At 42.3% G+C, this 18,811-nt stretch overlaps 1 protein-coding gene across 1 annotated transcript; it reads right to left on the bottom strand.

The window, feature by feature from the left end:
• Nucleotides 1–9,431: 9,431 nt before the first annotated feature.
• LOC141784347 (palmitoyltransferase ZDHHC3) lies at nt 9,432–18,548 on the bottom strand. The gene is made up of 9 exons (XM_074662166.1): nt 18,408–18,548; nt 17,403–17,491; nt 17,233–17,306; nt 15,365–15,477; nt 15,217–15,278; nt 14,979–15,099; nt 14,817–14,889; nt 14,477–14,672; nt 9,432–14,396 (listed from the first exon to the last, which is right to left on the bottom strand). The coding sequence occupies exons 1-9, from the start codon at nt 18,530–18,532 to the stop codon at nt 14,305–14,307; spliced, it is 945 nt and encodes a 314-aa protein (XP_074518267.1). The 5' UTR covers nt 18,533–18,548; the 3' UTR covers nt 9,432–14,304.
• Between the last annotated feature and the right edge of the window lie 263 nt (nt 18,549–18,811).

Raw genomic sequence — 18,811 nt, forward strand, 5'->3', positions numbered from 1 at the left:
TGACTCACGGCTGTGATTGACAGCGCGCTCGACCAATGAGGGAGCTTAGACTGGATGGGTGGGTTTGATGACGTTGAATGAGCTGTTCGACTGTTTGACAGGCGGGGCTGCGTTCGAATACTAAAACCAGGCGTGATTTACCATGGCTGCGTTCCAAACCGCCTACAACACTAACAGGGCCTTCTGATGTGCTGGGGATTCACAATGAAGTTTATGAAGAAGAGCAAAATCCGCATTATGGCAAGAGTTACCAAGTCTGAGGCCCTAAAGAGACAAACTGCGAATTCTCATCTGATTTTTTTTTTTTTAACAAATATTATTATCTTATCTCATGCACATTTTCTTTGTCAAAACAGCTTACTCTTGAAATTGAAAGAAGCAGGATGTATGAAGATCCTTTTTATATGAGTCATAAGCAGATTGAGGCTAATTATACCATTTTATGTGTTCTGACAGGCAGGCAGGCTTTTTTTTTTATTGAAGCCTCAACACTTTTTTTTTATTTCTGTGTAATTTCTAATTTTAAAAGAGGTGATAGAAAACTCACAGTTAAAGGGGACATATCATGCTGATCCCTGATTTAATACTTATACATAAAATAACAAATTTGAAAACAAGACCTTTCATCCCCTGAGTTTTCAAAAAAAGAGATATTGTATTTTTTCTGATATGCTAGAACGAGATTTGATGCCTCTGAAAATAGGTCATTGACATTTGGCCGCAAGATTTCGACCTTCGTGACGACACAAGGATCCTTTCTTTTTATTGGAGTAATCTGATAAAGCAGCTCCTCCTCTGTGATGTCAGTTAGTCACACAACCGCCACCGAGGGATACACCCACCAAGAGCCGACTGACTGAGTGCTGGATGCAGGGACTCTGCTCTGCTGAGCAGCTCGGCTTTACATGGTGAATTAGCAGTTAAAACACTGTAGTTTTAGCAGACGTGGTAATACTTGTGAGACTGGGATATTTGCATGCTTGTTCTGACATGCACTGTGAACCTGGACCACGATAATGCTGCGGTAATAACATAGTGAGGAAGTGACGGTAGAGGCGATCTTTAGACGACACTTTCAGCATGATGGATAAAACAGACAGAGAAAAGTGAAGGAGCAGGATGGAGCCCTGTTATAGAAATAGTTTATTGGTGAAGTCTGCCTATATTTACACGTTTAAACTATACATGTTTCAGTACCGCTTTGACTCACCACACTGAAGTGTCCTGAGATGATCTGTGTCCAGGTGGATTTTCTTCCTCCTGAGCTGCAGAACCGCCTGGGTCTGACTCGGGGTCCAATACAAAAGGACGTATCCTACACTCTGACATTTTATTAGTGCTATCAATGCCTTACGGTGAAGTTTTGGCAAACAGCAAACTCGCTCGGTCTGCTCCATCCAATATGGCGATTCAGTAAATACTGCCATGCTGCAAAAACCTTCCCCTGGCTCTACCCCCTCCGCCCCTCTGATAGAACTGACCAATCAGAGCACAAAGGGCTGTGACGTTGCGAGGTTACTGGAGGTCATTCTCCAAACGGAGCGTTTCAACCAGATCTTCAGAATGGCCTAAAATGAGGATATTGAGAACGCTATTGTGGGGCAATGAAGGAACTAAATGACCTGTACTGAGGGCAGAAATGCTTTACAGGCATCCTAGGCTCACTTGAAGCTTCTCTGTGTCCACGGGTCACATTTTTCCTTTGCTGAAACGTGTTACATCACATTACATTAAGTCTGAGCTACCTGAGAATGGCAGAGAGGAATGTGTTTAAAGAGGGAAAGTAAGTAAAACAGATGATGTTTGGAAATGTTCCTTATCTCTGATCTCCCTCTGAAAACCGACGTTGACGTCTGCTTTTATCCTCAACATTGTCTCGTAACACACGTCCTCATACCAGCCTGTTTCCTCGTTCTTGTTTGGTCTCAACCCAAACCCTTTCAGGGAGGGGGGCAGGCAGTTTAAGAGAGGCAGGTTTCCAAAGAGTTGATGTCAGTTCACTCGTCTGTGCGAGGAGAAACCTCCACCATGATGCTCTGTCTGCTGTTCCTGCTGGTCTGCAGCACGCGAGCCTCTCACTTTTATGGAACGGTGATGACTTATTACCCAAAAAGCACTGACACCAGTGGACGCACACAGGTATGAACAGTTTTGTTTTTACTCCAGTTTATTCACTTTTTGAGTATTTTTGCCAATGTAACCTCACTTTGGATAAATCTTCTGGGATATTAGTTACATAAAACTGCCTTTAGTGCCTGAGAGGTGTCGTCTGCACCACAGCCAGCACGGCAACAAGCCTCACTTTGTTTCAACAGAAGTTTTCCTGCTGTGCCTTGTCCCCACAGGTGGTCCTCCGCTACAAGCTGAATTTTAAATCCTGCGACGATTCTGACACGTGGGAGTGTTTCGAAGGGGCCTGTGGGACTGGGAGCCCAGTGCTGCATGTTGTGGAGGAGGAGAGTGATGCGGAGTGGTGTCAGACGGAGGGGGTCATGACCCGAGAGGTCACCAGCAACGCTCCTTTTAAGCTGAGGTCAGTGCACGCCGGTCAGGTGACGGCTTCGTGAGATGGAAGGTGTTGAAACGTCATTTTAAAAATCATTATCAGAAAAAAGGAGAAGAGAAAACTCAGAGTCGTTCATTCCAAATAAAGGTTTTTCTACACAGTTAGTGTAGTTCATTAATTAGCTAGCATTAATTAATTTAGCTAGCACACGTTAACAAAAAGAAATAGTGGAAACGAAGCCCAGTCGGCTCGTACAAGAGTCTCACCCCTTTCAGCAATCAACCATAGTTTACGCCCACGAGGCGAACAAATACAGTTCGTAAACAAGGAGACAAAAGCTGCGTTTCTACCAAGCAGTCCGGGTCGGTTTGTCTCGGTACGGTGCGCTTTTAGCAGCGTTTTCACCGACTCATCCCGGGACGGATCCCTAAAAACCGAGACGAGCTGTCCCACTTTTTTTGGGACCCTTTCGTATGGGTGCCAGACTGAACCGATCCGCTCTCGGGAGGTAGAGCAACACACTGCAGACTGTTGATTGGTCAAAAGAATAGTCACTTACCCCGACAGCGGCTGCATTTCTCCTGGCGGCACGGGGTAAGCTGCTACGGCGTCACGCTATTGTTAACCAGCTGCGGCTTCCAGCATCCGGCTTACACGCCGCCCACCACGAGAGGGCACAGTTTGCTGTGGAAACGCAAAAGGGATCAGACTTTACTGTCCCAAACCGTCCCAAACCGTACTGAACCGACCCGGACTGCTTGGTGGAAACGCAGCTAAAGTGCGGAAATGATCAGTGTTAAAGGTGCCGTACGCAGGATTACCCAGGTAAGATGGCGATTTGAAAACCAGCACAGCCCCTCCCGTCCTGTGCTCGCCGACATCACGCCCTTACGCAAGTTTAGCCCCTCCCAAAAGGGGGTTGGAAATATGACAAGTCAGGTAAATATGTGAGCCAGGACTCCTCATGCGCTTCCATGAGAACAAAGAGCGAAGATCGCGATGAAGGACGAAGCGCTGCCCCTTGACCAATCAGGATAGAGCCTCAGGGGCTCTTCTGATTGGTCAAAGATACCTGGAGCGGTTGAGAATCCTTGTCAGCTCATAACAGAGACAGATGGAAATGCTGTGACCTCGCGGTAGTGCAGTTATACTCCACTCATAAAGGGTTATCAACGGATACGCTAACATTTAATCCAGAGAAAACACAAAAAATTAGCATTGACGAGCTGAATCCTGCCTACAGCACCTTTAAATGGATAAAGGGGAAATTAAAAAAAAAGCAATAACGAAGGAGGGACTTCCTGTCAGGAGTTGTACTTTGAAAAGTAAAAACGTATAAAGCATCATCTTTCTGTTCAACGTCTGCCACAGGTTATCAGGAGGTAACTGGATTGATAACCTCCTGAACAAGGTCGTTTCATGGAGCGCTGTGACTCTGGTGGAGCTAAGGCAGCGCTCAGACACCAGCCGGGCCAACAGGTCTCCTCAGACCACCATCCTGCCGGCTCTGAGGTAAAAAGGTCACTTTGAAACCACCAAAAGCTCAAACTTGGGACGGCGGTAGAAGCAGAATCAGTCGATAGGTTAATCTGACGGGCCATGGCTCAGAGAGACAGATTCATCATTAAGGGTTGACCTGGAAACCGACGCAGGGTGTTGTCCTCCTCCTTTTCAGAGTTCCTTCAAACTGTCCGAGGGATTTCAACCTGCTGGCGTTTGACGCTGATGGAGACGAGGTGAAATGCAGAGAGGGAAACGCAGCGTTGTCAGAGTGTGTTAGCTGCTCCCTGCCGTCTGTGCTCAGCCTCTCATCAGTAAGCAGCAGCAGCAGCTCGGAGTCACGTTAACCCACCGACACAAAGGTAGGAGAGAGGATGAGAAATGACTTTTATTACTGACTTTTTCAGTCCTGCACTTTGGCGTTCGATTCCACCAAAGCCAGCACCGAAGGTCCTTATGCCGTCCAGATCGTGATGGAGGACTTCCCCAGACAGGACATATCCTTGACGCAAAGTGACGGCAGTCAGGAGGTGAAAACGACCAGTGACGCCATCAGTAAAATACCGCTCCAGTTCGTGTTAAGAGGTGAGGTTACAGGTTTGTTTGTTTTTATGCGCGGATAAACTGAATAAGGCTTAAATTCAGTCTTTCCCTTTTCTTTCAGTGGAGGATGAGGTCCCATCCTGCACCGAGGGACTCTACCTCCCAAAGTTCCTGCCTCCAACTCCAGAAAACAGGGCTCAACTGTTCGCTGCTGCCAATCAGAGCCTGGAGATCAACATCAGCGCAGAGGCAAACAACTCCACGTACGTGCTGCACAAAGACTCAGAAATCAGAGAAACGGCTCGACTCTTCTGGTTCCTCAGGAAATGCTCTGTACGCTTTGAGATGTGCCCAGACAGCCTCCAGAGGCTGACAGCAACATGTGATGACAGAGTGTAACCACTGATGATTGGTGCTGTTGACAGAAACAGGCAGATGCTTGAGATAACAGACGTGTTTTCCACAAACGTGTACAGAAAAAACAGTTTAACGTCTCTAATACCAAACAGTGAGGCATTAATCAGACTGAAAGTTTCTTCATCCATAGTCGCAACGATATTCGTGTCAGAAGTTCGGAGATCCTGAGGCAAAACTCAGCTGTTACAAACCAAACGCCGTGAAGGAAGCGTCATAAAGATGTAGCTGAATCAGATGCCACAGCTTGAGACTCTTCTCTGATCCGTCTTTCTGCTTGTTTTAAGGATCTCTGAGCTCCTGTTCAGCGGGCCGCACGCTGTAACCGATACCTCCACAGCTGTTGGACAGTTTCGCCTGAGCTGGACGCCATCAGACAGCGAGGACGGGCAGAGCCACTCCGTCTGCTTTGTTGTCGAGGCCGATTTCAAGTGAGTCGACTTTCATTTTGACATTTACAGACAGAGAAATGTATATTCTTTCATTTCTCTTCGCTGTTGTGAGCTTGGGTTTGTTTTGGTGTTTTTCCGCCTCTGCATTTGAGCCAATCAGCACAGTTTGTTTAGAAACCCTGTGAGGAAACTAGGAAAGCTAAAAACACCACTTCACTGGATCAAAATTAAGACATTTACGTATTTCCACAGTTCGTTCAAGTTACACTCCGAGCTTCGATGTGTCATTGTGAGCGTTGGAGACTGTGAGTAGAAACCCTCATTGTTCTCCTGTGTTGGGAATTTTAGATTTCCTCTTCTGATATGATTCACGTGTGATCAACGTCTTTGTTCCCTCCTGTTACAGACACAAGTAGCCTCCAGCTAACTACTTCAACAACTACAACGTCAACACTTATCCCAACAACCAGTCCTTCAACGTCTACCACAGTGCCCACCACCATGACAGCGCCAGCTACAGCACAACCCAGACCAACACTGAACACACCCCCACAAAGCTCTACCCCTCCTGTGCCAACAACCGCAACTACAACACCTGGTGCAACCACTGTTTCCACGAGGACAACTGCCCCAACTACAACCAGCACAACTCCAACAACAGAAACGACACAAGATGCGTCCCTACGGAGCTCCGACGCTACATCACCAACAATAACAAGTTCAAACAACAGTCCTTCAACAACTAGCACATCAACGATGACTAGCAAATCACCAACACCACCAACAACAACACAGCCAACTTTAACCAGCACTCAACCAGCAACGACGCAAACAACAACACTTGGTACAACCACCATTCCTACAACTCCAACAACAGAAACGACACAAGATACGTCCCCACGGAGCTCCGACGCTACATCACCAACCATAACAAGTTCAACCAACAGTCTTTTAACGATGGCTAGCAAATCACCAACACTACCAACAACAACACAGCCAACTTTAACCAGCACTCAACCAGCAACGACACAAACAACAACACTTCATACAACCACCATTCCTACAACTCCAACAACAAAACTCACAACAACACAAAACACATCCCCACAAAGTTTCTCTGTTCCCATGACAACAACAACCACCATTCCTTCAACATCTATCACAACCAGTTTTATCACAACTTCAGGTTTTTCAGCAACTGGCAAACCACGCACCACAGTCAAGCTAGCAACAAGTAGCACTCAGTCAGCAACGACTCAGGTTACACCCCCGTTGACTTTTACTTCGTCTACGCAATTTAAAAGTGCAACTCCAGGTTCAACCACCAGTCCATCAACAACTACAGGCACTTTACCGACCAATACGATCATGTCATTCACGACCCAACGTACAACAAAACAGAAGACAACATCACGGACTTCTACCACTTCTACAAGTTCAACACAAAGGACAACTTATGCTCCTCTGACAACGCAAACACTTACAGTTACCCAGAGTTCACCTGTTCCCTCTTCAATGAGAACAACAGCCAGTAAAGACACCACGACACCCCTGAACTCAACATTCAACGTCTGGACTCAAAGTGAGTGTGACTGATGCTGAAGCTTTCCTCCATCACGCTGATCTGTTGATTTGTAACGTTGGGTCACTCTGCTTTCAGGCGTTGCCTATCTGAGGATCGGACTGTCCTCCGTGTCTCCACTGACCGATGAATACATCAGGAACACAGTCTTACCACAGGTCAGTCTCTTCTCATTGTAAAACAAACATTGTGGAGTCACGTCCTGCTCAGAGACCCGTACCAGCTAACCTCAGCCCAGCTTATCTGTGCGTCAGAGCGGTGAATTCAGAGGAAAAACCGTCACACGAGGAAGCTGGAATGAGAAAATGATTAATAATCTCCTGATAGAAAGCAGCTGGCAAACACACCAGAACATTCCAGAGCCGACAAGTCTAGAAAAGCCAGTTTTAATGTCTTTTCATCAGCGTGAACCTCAGGCTGGCACTGATCCGTTCTCTCTCCTCCAGATTAAAGTTGAACTGGTGAATCGGGGGCTGCCAGGGAGCAGCGCTCTGCGCCTTGTGAGCAGTGCCAGGCTGGAAGCAGCAACCACAGCACCCCCTGCTGGATAACCAGGGCAGAGTTTCTCCTCCTGGTGAGGACAACGTTTCCTCGTTTCAGGAGCTGGGTCACTGTGAACACAGAGCTTGACTCTGATAATCAGAGACTGTGTGTTTTCCTGATTGACGGCGTCAGTGTTTGAATGTGAAACATGCAGGCTCATGTTTTTGACAAAGATCATAAAATATTTTGTTCACTTGATGAATTTAATTTGCACTTTTTAAAAGCTTTGCTCTTTATGTCAACACTAACTTGTTAAAAATCCCAGCTCTAAGATCGATTCAGTGCTGCTCAGGAAGTTTTGATCTGATCAAATGTTGTGACCTTCATTAACAGACAGGGTTTCTTATGCTCTCATTTCTTTATTTCACTTCCTGTCACGTCTCCACTTTCACTGCTTTACTTTTTTCTCTAAAGTTACATTTAATGAAAATTCATTGCCATCTGTAGATTTATGGTTTTTCTGTCATCTGAAGATTTGCTCTCTACCTTTAAAAATCAAATTCTTTTTTTTAACACAAAACTCAATAAACACTGAGATTAGACACAGCCGTGTGGAGCTGAATATGAGAATGAAAACAGAACAAGACGACGAGCCAAAAGAAGCAGGAAGAAGTTTCAACTTATCAAATCCTGTCCCTTTAAATCTTACACACTAACGTTATAACATCCTGCTGTAACACCCTGAACTAACTGAAGTTTTCAAACTGTGACCTGTGAAGCTTTGACTTCATTAGATGTCATTCAGAGGTTGAACTACGGTCAAAACGTTGGGACGAGCACTTGTGGTTCTGGGTATTCAACCAAACTTAAAGTCCTCTTTAAAAAAAAGAAGTGAACAGTTAAATATAGAGCCAGGTATAAAAGAATTACATCTGTGTAAAGTTAGGTCAAAGGTTCATTGAACAGGAAAGGAACAGAAGCCTAGGGTCACAGTTAAAGATAGGGGCAAAGTTTAGTTAAGGTCAGAGTTTTGTCGGGGTCAGAGTGAAATAAGGGTCAGAGCACAGAAAGGGTCAGAGTGAAGTAAGGATCAGGGTTACATTGGGGTAAAAGTTAAGTTAGGGTCAGAGTTAAGTTAAGGTCAGAGTTAAGTTAAGGTCAGAGATAAGTTAAGGTCAGAGATAAGTTAGGGTCACAGTTTAGTCAGGGTCAGAGTTAAGTTATGGTCACAGTTTAGTCAGGGTCAGAATTTTGTCAAGGTCAGAGTTAAGTTAGGGTCAGATGTAAATTAGGGTCAGAGTTAAGTTAAGGTCAGAGATAAGTTAGGGTCATGATTAAGTGAGGGTCAGAGATAAGTTATGGTCACAGTTTAGTCAAGGTCAGAGATAAGTTCGGGTCAGAGTTTTGTAAAGGTCAGAGTTAAGTTAAGGTCAGAGTTTTGTCAAGGTCAGAGTTAAGTTTAGGTCAGAGTTAAGTTTAGGTCAGAGTTTAGTTAGGGTCAGAGTTAAGTTTAGGTCAGAGTTAAGTTTAGGTCAGAGTTTTGTCAGGGTCAGAGTTAAGTTTAGGTCAGAGTTAAGTTAGGGTCAGATGTAAGTTAGGGTCACAGTTTAGTCAAGGTCAGAGATAAGTTCGGGTCAGAGTTTTGTAAAGGTCAGAGTTTAGTTAGGGTCAGAGTTAAGTTAAGGTCAGAGTTAAGTTAGGGTCAGAGTTTAGTTAAGGTCAGAGTTAGGACAGGTATAGCGTTGTAGTGTTAGATGTAGACCACAGAGGGGAGCTGGATGCAGTCAGTACAAGTCCAGAGTTTTGGCCTCTATTCAATAATCTTGAAAAGTGAAAGTGTTTAGTCTTGGTCTCGGACAAAGTTTGGGGAAAAAAATGAAAATTTAAAAATCCTAACAATTTAACATGTTGTTTAAGATGTTTTTAAATTTTTACTTCTGCTCCATGCACACTCAGACAAACTTAAAAAAGAAAGAAGGAAGTTAAAAGACTTCTGTTTTTATTTCCAGTTGAACAAGCAGAGCAGCATGTCATTAGGAACAATACACAGGTCACGGTTTGTACAGAGTAACAATAAATAAAACATCCATCTGTTGTAAACTCCTCCATCATGAACCATCATGACGTTAACTCTTCCTTGGTTTTGTTCAGAGGGCGTGAACCTTCTTTTTTTGGGCCAAACAGCCAAAATAATTCCAGCTGAAAAAATCCCTCAACAGCCAAAGTGCAGAAGGCTGAAAACTTTGATCTGACGGGAACACATTTGGTACTTTATCTCAATTTTCAAAACAAAAGCAGGTAGACCTGAACCGTTAACGCGTTAATTCAGCTCCTTGTATTTACACATACATTCTGTCCTGCTGTCAAGTATAACAGCAAAACAAGTATCCTCGTTTTGTTTCAGTCGTTTTGATGAATTCCCAAACTTTACAGGTGAACGAAACAAGCGCTCCCTGTTCAACATTAATACAAATAAAACAAGCGAAAAAAAAAGAAACTTCAAAACAGATCAACTGCATTTTCAACAGAGTTAACCAAGCAAGCCCGAACCCTGAAAGTTAGAACAAATCTGGAAAATATTTACACTTTCAAATGTTTTTTTTTCAGTTTTCTATCAAAGTGGAGGTGCGCTGGATTTGAATGGAAACATTCAGAGACGAAGGGAGGGATTCGGCTTTTAGAAAAAGAGTCTGATTTTCACCAAATTCAGGATGAAACAAACCGTGTGCACCTCGTGGTTCTGAAAACATTTAAAGCCATGTTATATCACATCCAGATATTATTCAGATTACACACACACACACACACACACACACACAAAAAAAAACAGTCAGAAACTTTCCCTTCATGAGAATTGCACGTCATAGTTATAAAATATGAACTCTGATACGCACAGCTGGAAATCAGAGCATGGAGAGGATGTGTTGAGACGTTGGGAGCTCCTGGAGCAGCGTGGTTACGGGGAAACATCAGTTTTATCCTTCCAGGCTTCCATCCTCCACTCTTAGTCCATGTCAAACATCACAACAGAAATAAGGCAGCTTCACTTTGGAAGATGGTTGCTCCATGACCAGGATGTTTTCATCTTTTCCACTTCCTGAACGTCTCCTCAAGCCACTGCCTTCGATCCTGTGATCCACTGACTTTACTCTAAGACCACTTTGTTTTCTCATTTTGCAGCTAAGCATGATTTAAAAAACGTGACATTAAAAATGCATCAGAAATATCAGTAACTAGATTGTTTTTTTTTAAGGTGGGGTTACAAAGGCATATCACTCCATGTGATTTAAGTCACTTAATTCAAGAAATCGGGCTTGACATCATCTTTCAAGTGGCAGTCATTTTTAAAACCTGTGAGGGTGACTGTTAATACTCTGAGTTCATTACATGTTGCCTTCTCTGAATGAAAAGTCAGGTGCAGCCCAGGTAAATCAGTATTCATGGTAACTCTATGTACATACATGAAAACACAGAGAGGGGTCAAGCTGCCGTGATATCTGTGTTTTCTTTCCTCTCTTTTCTCCCTGATCGTTGAAGCAACTTTTAGCTGCCAACGGTTGAAAGTGGTAACACTGGGTCTAACGTTTCAGTAAATGAAGGTCTGTAAATACTTTGTTGAGAACCATCGAGCTCCCTTAAAAAAATGCTAACTGAAACTAGCCTCCACTGCTACAATGCCTGACTGTAAGTTTGAGGTAATACACGTTAAGCTGTCTTTGGATGACTCTAAAACACACAAAACTTTAACTGAAAACTTTGATTTCATTCCTTCATCAAACGAACAGAAAGGCAGCTTCACCCCTCACATAAAAACAAAAAAAACGTTTTTGGTAGAGTCAACTAGAAAACAATAAATAACATTAAGAGTGAATCAGAAACTAAGAGATGAACTCCCTTTCTAAGAACGCTTGTCTTTTGTGTTCCTTCATTCTCAAACTATAAAACAAGAAAATAAAAAATGTGACAGCGCAGAAAACTTAGGTCTTTATCTAGTGTGTATACGGTATCTGGTTAAGCCTCCTTTTGGGGACACGTGGCTGACTTGAGTTTTACGGGGGACGTCTTACTCTGATAGAGACAGCACTAACGTCCCTGTGAGGAGGGACAGTTTACTGGGTGACTAGCTGAGGTACATGTAAGGCAAGTTGATGAGGGTCAGGGTCAGACTGTGTTTCAATGTGTGTTCATACTGGTTCAGCCACCTTATGGGGACACGTACTAACTTCAGTCGAAAGGGGACAACCGGACCAACAAGGGATGTCGGCTTCGCCTTGCTGGAAGAAGTTGATGAGTTGACAGTGTGGTGGAAAGCAAGTAGTGTTGTGTTCAGAGTTTCAGTTTGTGTTTGTGTTTAATTCTGGTTTACCACCCTTATGGGGACACATGATAACTTCATTCTTAAGGGGGCATCTTGTCCAACAGAGGACATTAGATGTGTCTGCATGTAGAAGGACTTCACTGGGTAGGTAGTTGAGGTGAGTTTGTTCAAGTCAACTTTTTACCAGATCCACGAGGTAAGGTATTCATCAACAGTTTGAGCTACACTTTGAAACCTGACAACAAGCTAACTTTGTCAGTTTGTAGCGTAGCTTAGCAGCTGCTATATTTCTCTCTACTCACAGCCCGGTGCTGTGAGACGTGTCTTAACGTTTAACGTTAGTGAATCCTGGTTCTGTCCTACCAGAGCTCATCTACCAACTCCAACCTCACCAAGCAGAGCTAACGTAACCTGGCTCTTCATTTTATTGATAGACTCTCAAGTTTGAACAGACCACTGCAGAATAACTGCTGACTGTGGGTTGGAGACAACATTAGCACAAACACATTAGCCCATGTGTTAGCCTTTAGCTCCTGTTTTAGCCTTTAGCTTGTGTTTAACCTGTGTTTTAGCCTTTGACTCATGTTGTAGCCTGTAGCTGGAGTTGTAGCCTTGAGGCCTGTCTTTGAGCTTTTAGCTTGTGTTTTAGCCTTTAACTTGCGTGTTTTGGCCTGTGTTTTAGCCTTGAGAACGTGTTCCAGCCTTTAACTTGTGTTTAACCCATGTTTTAATTTAGCTCCTGTTATAGCCTGTAGCTGAAGTTGTAGCCTTTAGCCTATCTTTGAGCTTTTAGCTTGTGTTTTGGCTTTAGGTATGTGTTTGTACCTTTAGCTCATATCTTAGCCTTTAGTGTTTGTTTCAGCCTTTAACTTTTGTCTAATCCTTAAATTTGTGTTCAACCAGTGATTTGGCCTTTAGCTCCTGTTTTAGCCTGTAGCTCATGTTTTAGCCTTTAGCCTGCCTTTTGGCCTTTAACTTGTGTGTTTTGGCTTGTGTTTTTGCCTATAGCACATGTCCAACCTGTATTTTAGCCTTTAGCACATGTTCTAGCCTTTAACTTGTCTTATTCATCCGCTTGTGTTTAGCCTGTCGCTCATATTCTATTCTTTAGCTCAAATCTTACCTGTGTTTTAGCCCAGAGTGAGTGTTTGCACCTTTAACCTGTGTCTCTTGTGTTAAACCCGTCCTTTAGCCTTTAGCTCTAGTTGTAGCCTTTAGTCTGTCTTTTAGCTTTTAGCTTGTTTTTTAGCCTTTACTTGTGTTTTAGCTTTTACTCTGTGTTTTTGCCTTTAGCTCGTGTTCAAACCATGTTTCAGCCTTTAACTTGTGTCTTATCATTCAGCTCGTGTTCAACCTGTGTTTTAGCCTTTAGCTTCTTTGAGCCATTAGCATGTTTTAGATTGTTTCAAGCCTTAAGCTTGTGTTTTAGCTCCTGTGTTAGCCTTTAGCTCGTGCTCTGTCTCTCTTATGTTTCTCTTTCTTCTGCTCTTCTGTCCTTTTTCTGTCCGACAGTTAGGCTCCAGTGTCCACCATCACTACAAAATTAACCACAGAAATCATTTTCAGCAGAGAAAAACTCAGGCCTCTCTTAAGTTAGGTTATGTTATGTTTTTTCTTATGTTATGTTTTTGGATTTCAGGCCAGGATTAGACTTTATATGAATGTGTGTGTGTGTGGATCTGGTTTAGCTACCTAATGGGGACACAAACCTGACTTTATTCTAAAGGGGCAGACACTCGTCCAACTGGGGACGTCATCCAGAGTTAGTGGCTCCATTGGTGAAAAGCAGGTTTTTGAAGTGTTATGTCTGTGAATTAATGTAAGAATTAAGCAATGTCCCTAAAAGTGACTAAGTTTAACACAGTGTAGTAACAGTTTAAAGTGTTTAAGTGTTTGTATGAAGGCGTGTCACCTTCTCTTGACTCAGTAACAAAGAGGGTGACACAGATGCAGAAAAGAAGCTAAAATAATCCCATTTACACTTTGACCTTTTTCATCCAAAAACTCAAATATCAACATTTGCATGAATTATGCATTGTTGAATTCTGTGATTAAACCCTCAAAACGCACGTGGAGTACATGCAGATTTCCCCATTTTCTTTGTCCAACCTGCGTCTGGATGTTGTGCACGAGTGTCACGTTTGAATGAGGTTAATACATCAGATATCAGCAGCTTCTGAGTAAAAATATCAAGTACACCCACACGAGTCAAACCTCAGAGTCCACGCAACGCCAACTCTTCCACAGGAGTAAAAATGTGTAAAAGTGCAGGGAAATGAACTGAATCATCTGAGCTTTTCCTTGGTGACAGGAAAGAGACGGACTCTCATGAGTCTCAGGGAGCTGAGGAGCTGAGGCTGAACATTTTGGACCCTGGGGTTTTTAGTTTCACACACAGATAATCAGTCGTTCATGTCACACACAAACACACTCTCTTCATCCTTCGTCCTCGTCACCTCTCAGGTCAAAAGATGAGATGTTAGGCAGCGTACCTGCTCCGTCTCACACAGTCTCACACACAGAAAAACCTGCCCCGTCCTCCTCCACCGGCTCCACAGGTGAAAGGTCAGACATCATAGTCAGGCAGAGCGGAGTAGCTGATGCCGCCGACAGACGGCGGGCTGGAGTGGAGAGGGAGGAGCCAACAGAAGACTGAGCCTGAAAAAGAGACGATTCAAACAGCTTCTTATCCTCAAACTGTGAATCCGTGAAGTCCAGGAGGACTAACTCTGACCCACCTCTTCCAAAAACCTCCCGCAGCAGAGCCAGCTTCGGCTTGCGGGTGTGTGGAGGGTGATGAGGCAGCTGAGGGGTGGACGAGGAGGAGGAGGAGGAGGTAGAGGTCAAGGTGGAGGATGAAGATGCTCTGTCCTTTATCATCAGCCGGTTCCTCATCTGCTCGATGGGGGTCTCGTCTGTGATGATGGACACCAGCTACAGGCAGACAAAACAACACAGTTACACTGTGGGGACTTGGGTCAAACCTTCCTAAGACTCTGTTTTCAGTGAATTTTATGAGTCTCTTTAAATTCAATGTCCCTGTGAGTCACAGAAACATGGTTGTGTGTGTGAGAGTACCTGATCGTAGAAGATGACCATGACAAACACGCCAAACAACACGGACTCCACCAGCAGGATGATGTAGTGAGCGCTTGGACAAAGAGAAACCTCAGAATTATTGATTAAATCACAGCGTTTGATAAAGACGAGCAGAGTTTTTATGACGTTAGTGAAACTCACACTATCAAGTGTTTGCTGGGCGTCTCTTCTCCGTCTTTCTCTGAGTCTCCCTCCCTCTCACTCCTGATCCTCCACACCCAGGCCGACACCACCAACACCAAGGAATACAGGCTGGCCATGCCTGCACATATAAACACATATAAAGACACATATATAAATACATTTATTAAAGTATAAACAGATCAGAGGAGCAAAGGGAACATCACTTTAACACATTTTGTTCGCCGTCAGCGCTCACCCGTGTAGAAGAGGAACTGGATGAAATACTTCTGATTTAACTCTCCCACACAGTTGTTGATCCTGAAACAGATCCAGAAAGAGACGGCGGTAAAGAGGAGGGAGCAGGAAAAGAGCGGTGGAGCTAAGGATGGGTTCAGCGGTCTAACCAGGGACAGTGATGGTCCATGCGGCGTATACACCGCTGACAGACCCTGCAGTGATGCGCTCTTGGAGGTCTGTAGGTTTCACATCGACTGCACACCGTCCAACCTTCACAGCCCTGAAAAAAGAGCAGGGAGAGGCTCTAAGGTGCATTCAGACGCTGAAATATTCAATCTAAACTTCTGAATCCAACAGGTGATACGTCAGTCCTGTCACTGAATGCAACACAGCACAGATAATACTCCACAGACGCCTGTCGTTAGGCTCATAGTGAGATAATTATACACCCAGAGCAGACGTAAGAACAGCTGCAGACATGTAAACACAGAGTCAGCAGGAGGTAAATATGTGTGTTGATAATAGAGTTATAATCAGAAAGAAACCACAATCCCCCTGAAATCCTCTCTGTCATTTTCTTCTTTATCTCTTTCTCTGACGGCTTTCTGAAACTCATGAGCAGGGATCTGAAACCTTTACCTCTAAAGGAGCGTTTCTGCCTGAGCTCACCTGGATTAGAGTCATTCAAGCCACAAAATCGACTTTATCTTTACTATAAAGACCATAAAGTGTAAAAAATTATAAACAAAGTTCAACTCTAGGGAATAAATGTTAAAAATTAGAGTTGATTTATATTTAAAAAATTGTTCCTGTGATGTTTAAGTTTTTATTTTTAATGAATTTTTAAATATTTGAAAAAATAATTACATTAAAAGATTTGTATATGGGGAAAAATTTGCAATATATTTGAAAATTTTGATATTCAAAAACTTGGAATACATTTTCAAAATTTAAAATTATTTGTATAAGAATAAAAAAACACAAAATTTTATAAATTTGCTAAAATTTCTACATTTTTTTTCTGATATTCAGAAAATTTGCAAAAGTTTAAAAAAATGGAATTAAATAAATTTAATATTCACAAAAAATGTTTTTTTTTTTAAATTTGTAAAAATTTCCAAAAAGAAAAAATTGAATTCACAAAAATTGAAGTTTTAAAAATTTGCAAAAAAATCCAAAAAATTAATCTGATAGATTTTCAAAATGAGCAAAAAATGATGAAAATTTTGAAATAACAAAAAAATGCAAAAAAAAAATTACAAAAAATAAAAAACAAAAATTAACAAAAATTAAATTAATATATATATATATATATATATATATATATATATATATATATATATATATATATTTGCAAACATTTAGTTTCTTTATAATTAGCAAAAAATGATGAAAGTTTTGAAATGTCAAAAAATTGCAAAAAATAAAAAATAAAAATTCACCAATTGAAGTTTTTAAAATTTGCAAAAATTTCCCAAAAGAAAAAAAATATATTTACAAAAATTATAGTTTTAAAAATTTGCAAAATATTCTCAAAAAACATTGATAGTATTTACAAAAATTTAGATTTTCATAATTAGCAAAAATTGATGAAAGTTTTGAAATGCCAGAAAATTGCAAAAAATAAGATTTTTTTTTCACCAACTGAAGTTTAAAAATTCCAACATTTCAGACAATTTGGAAATCAAAAAACGTTTGGATTTTAAAAAATTGTAAAAAATTCATTAAAAAGAGTAATAATACTTCAATTCAATAACATACATTGATTTTTTTTGCTTAAATCGTCTTTTTTCTCTGTTTGTTTTTCAATGTCTTGCTTTACACAGCAAAAGAGTCAAAGAGCCGCAGGTTGCAGACCCTTGGTCACGATGAAAGAAAGTCTCAAACGAGTCATTCTCTTGGTGTTAAAATAACAACAAGCACTGACAACCCTAACGAACAATGCTAATTTCAGCAGTTTCACTTCCAGAAACGGTCACACGCTGAGAAAAGCAGAAGTAGCTGCTGCAGGATTTCCACTGACAGACGGACTCACCCGCTCGTTCATGCGGGACGACTGCGAGCGGAGGTCAGAGAAGTCTATGGCTGTGTCAGGGAGAGGCACCATACCTGCAGGACAAACACATGGATGCAGACTCAGTGCAAACATGAACCAAGCGTATGTTTTATGTTCTCTGAGAGCAGTGACGCCTCACAGTTACCGACCCGGGTCTGAGAAGACGGCTTTGGAGTGGCAGGCCAGCAGCAGCAGCAGGATCAGGTTAAAAACTGATCCATGGAGAGTACACCACACACTGTTACAGAGAAAAACACAAAAATTAAAGTCTCTTACACCAGACACATCATCATTTGAGACTGTCCACAGTCATTAAAGCTCATTTCATCTGTACAGTATCAGAAAAATCAGGAAACCTGGCTTAAATAAACTCACATTATGTCTGTGATAGAGTCCAAACATTACAACAAACACCGGACAAGAACGACAGCTGAAAGTTACAGGGTTTAATGTGTTCCCAATCAGTCTGTGAATTTGATAGTTTATTAATTATTTATTGAAAAAGTAGCTTTTAACTTGTCAGAGATGGACAAAGCACGTCTTAAGCGAATATCAGCCATATTAGCCTTTGACTTCAGTGGGAAAACTGTCAAACTAACCTTTGTTAATATAATAACTCCTATCACTGGGAATGCGTCACAATAAATAAATACGCTGCTTAGATAATTATTAAAGATAAACAGTTTGAGTAATCAGTAAAACAAATACTGAAAAATGTGTCATGTGTAAATGTAGTGTAAATTATTCAGATAAATCATCTGTCCTGTGTTTGTTTATTTGTAAACAGCGGGATCCTCCTCCAGCAGCAAACAGCTGACTGACGCCTCAGCTCGTAAACACACACACACACACACACACACACACACACACACACACACACACACACACACACACACACACACACACACACACACACACACACACACACACACAAACCATAAAACCGGATTACTTTAAACTCTAAACCGCCTCACACACGCCTTTCCCTACGACCCGGCGCCTGTTCCTGTCAGAGGAACCGGTTCAGTGAGAGTCCGGCGCAGAGACGGGCTGAGGATGCTCCGGACCTGCCAATGAATGGAGAGCGCGCAGAGCGGAGGGCGTCGTGTCGGTGTGTTCGGGCTTCAGACCGGGTAGAAACAGAGGGTACCGACCTGTCAGAGTAGGCTGGGATGAGGACATACTCAATGACCACGTAGTCCGCGTAAAACACGCTGAAATACGTCAGAATGAGACAGATAACACCGCAGGGGTCTCTCCTACAGCGAAGAGACGCCATCTTCTGCCGGGCTCCGCCCCCCGTCCCCAGCTTCCTCATGACGTCACACCCAAACACGATGCAACCTTCAGGGACCATTGGAATTCATAAATAAATTAAAAAAAAAAAAAATAAAATAAAATAAATAATAATAATAATAATAATAATAATAATAATAAAATATAATAAATAAGCAAATAAATAAATCTTCTTTTTTTTTTTTTACTGCTAAAGAGACCATGAGGACGTCACTTTATAATTTCATGGGTTTGTTTTGAAACTAAATCTGGCTCTATTTAC

This window comes from Halichoeres trimaculatus, unplaced genomic scaffold, assembly GCF_033239565.1.
Source record: "Halichoeres trimaculatus isolate MK-OKI-2021-1 unplaced genomic scaffold, fHalTri1.1 fHalTri1_scaffold_22, whole genome shotgun sequence".
Lineage (NCBI taxonomy): Eukaryota > Metazoa > Chordata > Actinopteri > Labriformes > Labridae > Halichoeres > Halichoeres trimaculatus.

What these genes read in the sequence shown, in the direction of transcription:
- LOC141784347 (XM_074662166.1), bottom strand. Translation starts at nt 18,532, where the DNA reads ATGGCGTCTCTTCGCTGTAGGAGAGACCCCTGCGGTGTTATCTGTCTC. An exon ending in CCCAGCAAACACTTGATAGT is followed by an intron (nt 14,890 to 14,978) that starts GTGAGTTTCACT and finishes TCTTTGTCCAAG; the next exon opens with CGCTCACTACATCATCCTGC. An exon ending in GCGGGAGGTTTTTGGAAGAG is followed by an intron (nt 14,397 to 14,476) that starts GTGGGTCAGAGT and finishes TCTCTTTTTCAG; the next exon opens with GCTCAGTCTTCTGTTGGCTC.